Raw genomic sequence first — 11,998 nt, forward strand, 5'->3', positions numbered from 1 at the left:
CTTGACAAATAATAAAGAAACTTTTCAAATTTCATTCACATTTATTTTGCTTTTAGTGTGCTCACAGAAAATTAGAACACCTTCAGCAGAAAACTTTAAAAGCAATTTTGTAAGCAAAGTTACAGTCCTTCTCTAAACCAACCAGGTCAAAGCTGGTCTCCCGCATTCACAAAAGATTTAATATTGTCAAAGACCACTAAAAAAGCACCATCGGTCGTAATCAAAACCACAGTATATAAACAGGAACCAGGTCACATATCACAGCTTGGTTTGTGTTCAAAAAAATGCTTCAAGAAGTCTCTTAGGATGACTTAAAAAACAAGCTTGCTGGTAGAAGAGCTGCTTGTGCTTATCAAGGTCAAGACTTAATTTGCACATTAATCAAAAAAAAAGAAAAAAAAGAAAACACCTCTTCTGTACATACTTACATTTTTATAAGATCATAGAATTGACAATAATCCATAAAACCTATACAAATTATTTTCCTATTGAAATCACTGACTGTTACCACTAAAGAAAAGATTAAATGCCCATAGGATCTTCAAAATGTCCTAAACCTACCAAAGGGAATTATATTGGCATGTTACAAAGTGAAGTTGTAGTGTGCTTTATAAATTGTTGGTTTATTTGTTTTGTAGTCTACTCTCTTTGTGTTGTCTGTTGTATAATTCTCAGGCACCAAGGCGCAAACCCTTAAAAATCCCATTCCCAAGCCCTGTCAGTTCTTCGACCCATAACCTGACTGCCCTTTATTTCATGGGCATGTCCAATTTATTTGAAGTTTTTTGTATAAAAATGCAAAAATAAACACACTTAATACTGATTCCAAAACCACTCCATTGGGCAACATTGTCTATTATCTTTAAAAAAAAATCTGCTCATTTTCTGTTGGTGTGCGTTGTGCTTGTTACTCAGCAGTGGATTCCACTTCCTGTATAGCGGGAACAGCTTCCTCTGTTGCAGGTGTTTCATTATGAGAGAGATTGCACTCTGGCTCTGAGGGCTTTGTTTCCTCTTTGGGTTCCTCTGCATCAGCACTGGCCTCTTTGGGCTCCTCTGCTGGTTTCTCCACTGGCGTCTCAGGTTTGGCATCACTGTCATTTGCACTGGCAGGTTCTGCCTTTTCTGGTGCTTCATGAGCTTCAGGTGCCTCATTTTTTGCCTCCTCACTGGCTGTCGCTGTTGCCGCCTCCTCACCACCCTCTTTTTCTCCCGTCTCCTTTTTGCCTTTCTTGAAAGAAAACCCACTTAACTTGAAGGATTTCTTAAAGGAGAAGCGCTTCTTTTTCTTGGGTGTATCAGTGCTCGTGGAGGGAGTGGCACCATCCTCAGCTTTTGCAGCCTCTCCTTCAGCAGCTGGTTCTGTGTTCACCTTCTCTCCTTCTGCTTCGTTTTCAACAGCAGATTCCTCAGTTTTCTCTTTTGGTGCTTCTTCAACTGCTGCACTGCCATTAGCTTGGCACTCCTCCTCGCCCTCAGCAGCCGGAGGAGTTGTGTCTCCATTCACCTTCACATGACCATTTTCCTAAAGCAAGACATTGACATTATTAGAAAGCCAGGTTGGGGAAGTAATCTATTAAATTAAATATGATTTCATAATCAGGATAAAAAAAAGAGTACTGCAATTTGTTATGTGAAAAAAGCTAATTATATTTTAAATAAGAGGGATAGTTTGCCTCAGCTCTCTTGAAATGCATAAAACTAATACATAAGGAGGATTACAGGGTTTCCCGCAGAACATTTCAGTTCAGGTGGCCCGCCTAAGCTTGGAAACCCTACCGCCTTATCTAGATAGTCCAGAAATAAAGAAAAAATTCGCTGCACAAAAGGCCGTGAGGTGCATCTCGGAGAATAGCACGTACGCGCTTCACAACGCGAGCGGGGACGCGTGCCACGCGGCCGAAATGAGAAAGACGTGGTGCGGACCGTCACTGTCTGGAGGATAACTAACCAGTTGATAAAACATCTCGGAAAAAAACGCAGACGCGCTTCACACCGCGAGTATGCACGCGCGCCACACAGAGATAAAGACGTTGTCCGTCATGTCTAGAGTAGACTCTAGAGGATAGCCACTTGATAAACCGCGTGTCCGTGAGAACTGTAAATGGACTTATGTTTTGGGCTTATTTAAGCCTGTTATTGTATTAGTCTATAGTTATTGCAAATTTAAAGTAAGTTAGCTGGTGATTTTGTTGTTTGAGCAACCTGCTAGCTAGGTTTCACTTACCTGTTGATTCGATATAATTGTTGAGCGCTCTTGCTCACTTTATTTATGTGCACTATTTACATGCTAAAGTAGTTACACTCCTTTAAGATAATGTAATTAATAGTGAGAAATAATCAGCTTTTACAATTTTTGGGCCATCTATCATCGTTCGCCTGACGTGTTACAACATCTGTTTTAGTTTGTGTTTATTAACCCTTTAGTTTCACTTAATCACACAGCTATTCCCATTAGAGGTATCTGTTCAAAACATTTATTTCATTTATAATCTAGTATGTGTTTCTTCAAAATTAAGTTTTATTTGAGTGTTTTAAATAAAAATATTTTAATTTTCATCATGACGCATACGCCCCGCCCCTTTGATTGCCACACCCTTTGCCACTCCAACCCACCCAACCCTACCACCTTAACTAACACATTTTCTGTGGGAAACCCTGAATTACTACTTGTGTTCGGACTTTGAACAGATGCGAGAGAGCGCATGCATGTGTGATGGAGACGCTACAGTGCAGCTGTTTAAGACACACTGGATTCGAAACACAAAACGGCACACTAATCGAATAACCTCGATTATCTTGTTTTTGCAATCGAAATGTGTAAAAATCTAAATTAAAATTGAAAAACTATTAATTGCACAGCTATAGTATGTATGCAGTACATGAAGAGACCCTGGCAAATTAATTAAATGATTTTTATTGTAGGTTTGATTTTAACTCTTATGACTGAGTGCGTTTACATGCACACAGTCTTACGCCGATTATGTTTAATAAACTGAAAACACGTGGGGTCATGTAAACCCGTAAAACGCTTTTCTTTTATAGGGGAAACGGCGTAAGCAAAAACCAATCGGTACAGGTAGTTTTATGCTCATTACCCCAATTTCGCGTGGCATGTATTGTAAACACCTTAACTGGCTTTCTCACGGTTTTGTCCATGTGGGCATGTCTCCGCGTGTGAAAGGTAAACGTCAGACGCGGAAGTAAGCGCAAAGTAATGCATAAAAGTCTCCGCTCGACTAAAGCAGTTGGCAGAGAAACTGCGAAAATAAAAACTGATATTATATTTACAGGTTCTGGAGACACGAAAAGAGATAAAACAATATAGCTTAAGACAGATATGTCGTCGGCTTTTTGATCGACTATTATGTACTATAGGCGATGACGTCCCATGTAAACCACAAATGAAACTAAATGATGTTGTGATGGCTTTAAAATGTCTTGATACTAAAAAGGCAACTGGGCCAGACAGTCTCTCTGCTTTTGTTTTGAAACCCTTGAAAAAACTATCCCCTACATTGTTGAACATTTTTCAAAAGTCCATTGACACAGAATATTCCAGGAATTTGGAAAAAATCAAGCATTATACCAGTTCCCCAAAGACCTTGTTCTAAAGAGTATTCATTCTGGGAATATTGTTGTTAATTTTTTTAGATTATACTGCTATTCTTGGTCTTTTGTATAAGGATAAAGATATCGTTAGGAAAACGGAGGAAATGATTTTTGACCCTATGATGGGGGGTTATTACTCACCTATTGTGATTGAAAACGAGCCCATCAGACAGGTTGATTCAAATAAATATTTGGGAGTATTAACTGATACTTAACTATCATGGGAAATGCATGTACATAATCTGTGTCGGAAGGTGCAACAAAAAAAATGAGAATGTTGAGACGAGAATGAGGACGTTTGGAGTTGCCTAGTAGGTCATGTCAATGCTTGATAACAATATATTTAATAAAATCATCCTTAGACAAGCAGGAAAATGACCTCAGACCCTTCTCATGTGCTCCATCCGGGATTTGAACTGCTTCCATATGCTTGGCGTTACGGCACACAGAAGGTTAGATATAATCATTACAATTATTACTTTTGTTCCTTTAGCTTACTGTTAAATTCAAAGTGTAAATGAAACGTTTGTATGAATGTAACAGCTGCTTTAACCCTCTTCAGATCTGATTTTTCATGTGTTTAGTCAGTGTGCCTTATTTTGACGGGTTGATGAGCATTTTTATTGGTTTGCACTAGTGCTGCACAATTAATCGCATCGCAATCGCAATGTCAGCCTGTGCAATTATATGACAGCAAAATGTTGCAATTATATTAAATAAATAAATGTGTGGACTTGTTAACACAAACTTTCTGATAACAGTTTGATGATTTTCCTTACTGTTTAAAAAAGAAAGAAAAACAAACAAAAAAGGCAGTGCACGTGTGGCATGCACGTGTGTGGTGTGCGCCGTCACTTATACCAGAGCGAAGATGAGGTTGAAAGTGATCTGGTAGCTAAAAAAAACCTATGTCTGTTCTGTTGTATGGCGGTATTTTGGATTTAGGATTACTGACACTGAGCAGTTGCTACATCACGTGGCAATACGAAAACATTTCTAGTTTTACAAATACACATTTTAGCTAAACTGTGTGTGGATTTTCCTTAAAACCCATCAAGTTGACTCATGATACCATTTAGTATAATCGCAATCACACATCGCAATATTAGCAGCAATAACCGCAATGGGAAAAATTACCCAAATCGTGCAGCCCTAGTTTGCACCACAAAACATGTCCATTCCAGTGGACGCTGGGTCTGAAGGGGTTAAGTGTATTGCCCAACAAGACCATCCAGTACACACCTTAATGTACAGAAAAGCATATAGATGCAAAACAGGCACGAGAAATGATTTTCCCAAAAAAGTAAAACTTCTTGCTGCACTCATATTCTGGGCTCATTTGTTGCCTGTACAGAGTATAATTTGTTAATAAGGTGTGTTAATAAAATTTGGTCTTATTGTCACAATATTAATACTGTAATCTACATTAAGCATTTTTACATTAACGTTAGATGTTTAAGAACATCCCGTCCTATTCATAGATGTTAGAATAGGGAGTGTTTAGGTACTTCACGCAGTGTTGCATTATGGGACGTGGGCGACATGTTTAGAGGCACCGTAGACTTTTTTTTTGCTTTAACTGTAGTAAAACCATGGTTAATTTTCGTAAGGGAAAGAAATATGCCATTTACTGACAATGTATTAATACCTACGTATCTTAAGATTCTATAAAAAAAAATTCTCTGTTGTATTTTGTGCAATTAATCAACACATGTTCATAAGATGGCACTTCTGTGCTAAATATTCAGCTAACGTTATGTTATTTTAAAGAGTCACAAGTGGGTTTGAGCAGTTGCATTTAATAAAAAATATTTGTTATAATCGTCAAAATTGTCTAAAGATTTATTTTTATAACTCATGTGGTTATGTTGATCAGAATTGAATGAATTTCACAGTGTTAGCATAAAAACAAGACAATTTAAGTGGTTCTGCTTTTATTAATCACAAATTACTGAATGACTGAAAATGCAGCGAACACACTCTCGCTGATTTTTTGAAAAGTAAAAGTTTTTCTCCTGATTGCGGCAGGCAAACCACGCGATCCGGCGTCTTATCGTCAGCTCCTCCACGGCTTCCCTTGTTGTTTTCCACGAATAAAAACTGATCAGTTTTTCAGTTTTCTCCCTGAACGATCGTGTGACCTGCTATGGCAGTTCTTGATCGAGCAGTGCTGACCAAACATATCAAAGTTTATTAAAATCTCGACAGAAAATACTAAAACAACCTCCAACACACTAACTCAAATACAGCTAGATAGGACGCGATCCTGCAAATATGGTGGATTACCCATAATGCAACACGGCGTGAAGTCAACTCCACATTCCCTATGTGCAGCATAGACACTATATACGTAGACACCTCATGGCGTGCTGGAACGCATCAAGCGTCGGCGCCATATTGGATGGGTCTCCTCACTGTACGCTAGCACCAGAGTCAATCGGAGGTAACGGAAAGAAAGCAACTATGCCCATATTTTGTGCAGCTTACGGTTGCAATAACCGGCGCAGTATTGATTCCAGATCACATGGGATTACATTTCACAAGCAGTAAGATTGAACAATCATTTTGTTTATTTTACGTTATTATTTATAATATTATGTCAATGTTCAGCAGGAACTGGTACTCTATCTCATGATCTCTCTCTGTTTTTTCTTCACATTTTAAGGTTTCCCAGTGATACAGGCATGAGGAGGCAATGGGAATTTGCTATAAAACAGGAGGGTTTTGTTGTGACGTCGTCAAAGCTCTGTAGCAAAGAGTAAAGAACAAGAGGGGAACTCTGATTCGTTTTTGGCAACAGCCACTAGATGGAGCTTCAGTAGCGCGGCCGTTATTTAGGAATGAAAATTCGCGCAAACAATTCATTCTCAATTCATTCATATTAAAATTTATTTAAAACCTAATTACATAAAATACTTAATTACGTAAAAATTACATAAAAATTGTGTACTAAAGTACTTTTTACTTAAGTAAATTTTATGTTTAATGTACTTAAATATTACATAGAAACCAAAAACTTGAAATTATGAAATGTAGTGGAGTAAAAATTATGATAATATGCTTTGGAATATAATATTTATATTATTGATAAAATACAGATACTTGAAAATTTACTTTTGTGTAGAAAGTAAAATACTTAAGTAGTGTCTGCCTCTGTATTATGTTCTTTAAGTATGGCATATTGACAAAGTATTTTAGGATGAAAGCAGTATTTTTCAATGTGTGACAGCATCCTGTATCATAACTAAATCTCTGCCGCTTATAACAACTCAAACCGTGTGAAAATCCGGTAAAAATTAGGGGAGTTATAATTATTCCTCATTAGAAATGAATGCAAGGGAGCGCACTGGAGACCCATCCAAGATGGCGGCCGCGCGATACGTCAGCTCCAATAGGCAGCTCAGTCTACGATGTGTCTACGTATATAATGTCTATGATGTGCAGTGTAACACATTTCTATTTACAATTTGTTCCAATTATCAATGGTAATAAACAACACTAACAACAAATGCACTTCTGCCAGATGTTTTATGCATTCCATCACAAAGTTATGAAAGAAAAATACTTTAGCCAAAACGTTTTATTTTCGCTCAGTTTCACGCTGATATAAAGTTATACTGTCGTGACCGCCAGGGGGCGCTATTTCTCCAACACCGCTTCTGAACAACTGAAGCACCAATAAAGATCATGTACTTCATATTTACTACAGTGCATCAACGTATTAAATCAGCATATTCAGTCTAACGTTAGACAAACGGGAAAAAGAAAAAAACACGTTAATGTTAAAGCGTTAATTATTTGCGTCACTTTCAGTTAAACGCAATGCATGTGGTTTTCGTCATTGAAGTATTTATTGAAGGATCTCGAGCATCTGCGTGACCAAAGGCGTGGCGAGTCATTGTTACTCTAACAATCATCTATTTACCCTGCAAAATGCCGAGTTTTAAAAAGCCCAAACAGAAGGCTGAACAAGTTAAACTAAATGTTCTACAGTTTGTATGGATAACGTTAAACAAAACCTTCCTAATCTAATTCAACACAAAGACTATTTATCCAAACACAGAAAACTCAGACAACTGTAAAATCACATTACTAAAGTAGATCTGAATGTTTTTGAATGCTAAAAATATTTAACGCTCTTAAAATCCCAATAATACTATATGCGTTTTATTTGTAATCCGTGTGGGTGGATGGATGCGATTGTTCGGCAAAACGTTGCGCAAAGAGACAGCTCTCAAACAACTGTATCCAACACTGTAATATATCGCCAGATTTTCCTGTCCGTTAGTTTTAGATGGTGAAGCTGCAGCCTCTTCTGGTTTCTCTGCCACGGTCTCTCCTTTCCCAGCTGTCTTCGAGGTTTGCGCTCCCATGCTTTCACTCCAACAAAGAACTCAACAGATCCTAATACAGAACAAAGACTAACAAGTCTCGTATCATAAAACACGTCCTGGTCAATAAGTACCAAAAAATTAACGTGTAGGAAGCAATCGAAGTACAATCTCAGTGAAGAAAACCGGCATACGGTAGAAAAAAACTGACAAGTAGATGAAGTTACTATAAAATCCCAGATTTGTGCCTGTGTCGCTACAGAGCAGAAATAAAAATATTCCTTGTTGCTAATAAGATGCAACGTACAACGCCTAACTGCAAAGATGAATGGGCATTGCGCGTGATGATGTCACCCACCGCCGTAGCTGCCCAATCAGATCTGACTCTTAAAAAAAGGCGGGACTTAAAATCTAAATCTGCCAATGAAGGCTCGTCCTCTGTGACATAGGCGCGTTCGAAAAATCTGAAATGAACAATAGAGAGAGGAGCAGTTTGTTGTAAATCATTAAAAAAGTATCTGGTGAAATAAGGCCTTAATAGTCTCCGATTTTTAACGTTTTTCACCCAGCATAATATTTAATTTTACATCAATCTTTGAAACATTGTATTTTATAATCATAGTTTTCTGTTTATATAATTGACTGATTGATTGATTATTTACTAATACACACACAACAGCATTATCTGCGATAATAATACAAATAAAGAGCAAAAAATGCTGTAATATCCAAAATATTTTGTTTTGTTTTATTAACGTTGGTCTATTGCAACGGATCCCAGAGGTTTAGTAAAAACTTTGTTTAAAACCCCGAAACCCTGAATTTGTTTCAGAATGTGGGGTAAGTCAAGCCTGCTTCTGATACCATGTGAATTTATTTAACCTGTAAAATTTCACTTTTTTTCAGTATTTCAGTACCAAAGCAAAATTCTTGCAAATTGAACACTCTTTATAAAGTTAAATATTTTTCCCTCCTGAAAAGACCAGCTAAAACCAGTCTAAGCTGGTTCTTTCTTGATAAAAATATATCCTTATCAAATATATTTAATGAAATCTTTATGCAGCTGCTTTAACCCTCTTCAGACCTGATTTTTCATGTGTTTACAGTTTTTTATGATTGCTATGACAGATTTTTCAATACTTTTAACAAGTTTCCAAAACTCTTAACACAGTTAGCACTACATCCACCTGTGTAAGACTATCAACACATTTCTTGTTTGTTTAACACAAAATGCATACAATTAACACAAATTTAAAATGCTTTAATTCTTTTACATACAAGCTCAAACAAGACCAAAACAATAGATTTTTACAGTTTTTTACAATTGCTTACACACTATAATTAAAATTTTCCCACAATTAGCAAAACCTAACACTCAAGGAGCAAAACACAAGGCTGGATTTGCACAACTGTAAGCACATTGTCAGCTTCACACTATTTGCAAAACATTACACACAGTGATTTGCAAAACACTAAACACACTTGTATACATTAGACACAGAAGTCTATCAGGATGTCACTTCTTTGCAATTCCAAAGCACTGACTGTCAAATGACCACACTTATGAGCCAATCTGTTAAACACAGCCATCCAGTGCACAAACACACTATTGCTAAATTGTACACACACCAATCAGGTTTAAGCAGTATACAAATGCAACAGGTCCTGCATGAATTCATATGTATTGATGAGACAGGGTTCAAAATCACAAAAGCAAGAAGGAGAGGCAGAATTATCATTGGCCACCGAGCTATTATCAATGTCCCAGGCCAACGTGAAAATATTTCACAGCATGCGGTAAAAGGGGCCCTTAAAACACACCTCACATTCTCTCATTTTTTGACCGATTGCACCACATTGTCACAGCAAGTATGAAATGCACCAGATACAATATACTGTCATCTGGGACAATGTGTCATTCTACCGCTCTGCTTTGGTCAAGAACTGGTTTCAACACCATCCACAGTTGACAGTACTATACCTTCCACCATACTCTCCATTTCAAAACCCTATTGAAGAGTTTTTCTTGGCATGGCGGTGGATGGTTTAGGATCTCCAGGCTCAGGTACCCCTCATTCAGGCCATGGAGGACGCCTGTGACCAAGTTGACACCGTAGCTGTGCAAGGATGGATTCAACATTCAAGACGGTTCTTCCCGCGTTGTCTTGCTAATGAGGATATTGCTTGTGATGTTGATGAAATTCTCTGGCCAGATCCAGCTAGGCGAAGAGAGAATGTATAGTATCCCTGCTGAAAAAAACAGCATAGACCAGTAACATTCCCATGCTGGTCCATGCTGGTTTGGTGCTGGTTTAGCTGGTGGTCACCACCATACCAACACCAAAACCATTATATGCTGGTCTTGCTGGTATGACCAGCATTGGATGCTGGTGCAGGTATGCTGATGACCACCAGCTAAACCATAACCAAACCAGCATGGACCAGCATGGGAATGCTGGTGGTCAGCACCAAAACACAATTTGCTGGTATGCTGTTTTTTCCAGCAGGGATGATCGTAGTTTTTTCTTTACAATATTGTCAGTTTTTTCAGATTATTTTTTATGTTTGTTGTTGTTGTTGTTATTTACTGTAATTGTAACCTGTACTGGATACAGTATTTTATATTTGTCTGTTGTTTGTTGAGCTAACAGTGTTATGCACACTACTGTAGTAGCATGACAACTGGGACATTGTTGTGATTCTCCATGTTGACTGATTTGGGTATGGAGAGAAAGCAATTATATTTATAGTTGCACTTTCTCTTTGTACTTCATTTGTAGTACTCTAATCAATAAGAATTAGACTTAATAAAAGTGTTTTAGGTTAGCAGCAGCAGTGTGTAACTGGTTAAAAAAATTGAATTCTTGTGAAATGTGTGTTTTTCTTATGGTAACAAAATATTGTTTTTATAAAGTTGTGTATAGTTTTGACAAAAGTGTTCCATTTTGCAAATGATCTGAAATGTTGTGCTACTTTGGTGAAGGGTTGTGTTAATTGTGTGTAATGTTTTGACAAACCGGGCCCTGTTTTCAAAATTGTGCTTAAGCAATCGTAAAAAACTGTAATGTCAAATTTACAAATGCTTTCACACAGCATGTCAAAACAGATAACATCATGTGCTAAACCTCACTTATAGGCCAAGTAAACAGCTGTTTATATGATGAATTGGAACATAAATAAATTCCCTGTATTTTATTCCATTGGGATTGAAAAACAACTTATTGTACAAATGCAAATATATGAATCCCACCTAGGAAACATACTCAGGTTCATTCCATTGCTTGACTTTATGGTATACAATAGTGTAAAGGAGGGCCTCTTTAGGTCGATCTTCGAACAATTTTGAATTATTTTTACTTTTTTACTGTAAATGGAAGAAATATTAAATATGTTTGTTGTCTTGCAATATAATGTCCTGTTGTAAGTACTGTAAAGTCTTTACTGCAGCAATTGTGTCTACTTTTTTATAACCCTACTGAAAAATCCAGCCAAAACCAGCACAAGCTGGTAGCTGGCTCCAGCTGGTTTTAGCTGGTTTAAGGTGGTTTATGCTGGTCCTCCCAGCCTGACAAAGCTGGTCATGCTGGTGGGCCAGCTGGTATTCCAGCATGACCAGCTAAGTCCAGCTAGACCAGCTTAAAATGTGACCAAAACACACCTAGACCAGCTTGCTACACCAGCAAAACCAGCCTCCTACACCAGCAAAACCAGCTAAAACCAAGCTGGGGACCAGCTAAAACCAGCTCACCTGCTTATGCTGGTCTTAGATGGATTTTTCAGTAGGGAAACCATACTCTAAGATGGATGATTCATTTTTGTCTTGAATTGCTGCAGCAAAACAAACATAATGAATGCATTTACTACTGTAAACCAAACTAAACAAAAATATAAACAAGTTTTCAAAAGAAACTGCAGTGGAAAACTCAGTCTATAATCAATACAATCTATACTGTCTATTGTATAAGGACAGACTTACACATAAACTTATGGAGTTTTTGTTTTTCCATCTTATGTTTGTGTTTTTCATGACATTGTGTTATGATTGACTAAATGTT

General features: G+C 37.5%; 1 protein-coding gene across 2 annotated transcripts; it reads right to left on the reverse strand.

Annotated features, from left to right (window-relative positions):
• Nucleotides 1-21: 21 nt before the first annotated feature.
• marcksa (myristoylated alanine-rich protein kinase C substrate a) lies at nucleotides 22-8,307 on the reverse strand. 2 transcript variants are annotated; one of them, XM_073855508.1, is made up of 3 exons: nucleotides 8,155-8,307; nucleotides 7,884-8,016; nucleotides 22-1,519 (listed from the first exon to the last, which is right to left on the reverse strand). In XM_073855508.1, exons 2-3 carry the CDS (start codon nucleotides 7,983-7,985, stop codon nucleotides 908-910), a joined length of 714 nt encoding a protein of 237 aa, XP_073711609.1. In that variant the 5' UTR covers nucleotides 7,986-8,016; nucleotides 8,155-8,307; the 3' UTR covers nucleotides 22-907. The 2 variants fall into 2 exon arrangements, with proteins under 2 accessions (XP_073711609.1, XP_073711608.1); XM_073855507.1 differs by having other exon boundaries at nucleotides 7,884-8,284.
• Nucleotides 8,308-11,998: the final 3,691 nt, after the last annotated feature.

The sequence above is a fragment of the Misgurnus anguillicaudatus genome, chromosome 18, assembly GCF_027580225.2.
Source record: "Misgurnus anguillicaudatus chromosome 18, ASM2758022v2, whole genome shotgun sequence".
In the NCBI taxonomy this organism is placed as follows: domain Eukaryota; kingdom Metazoa; phylum Chordata; class Actinopteri; order Cypriniformes; family Cobitidae; genus Misgurnus; species Misgurnus anguillicaudatus.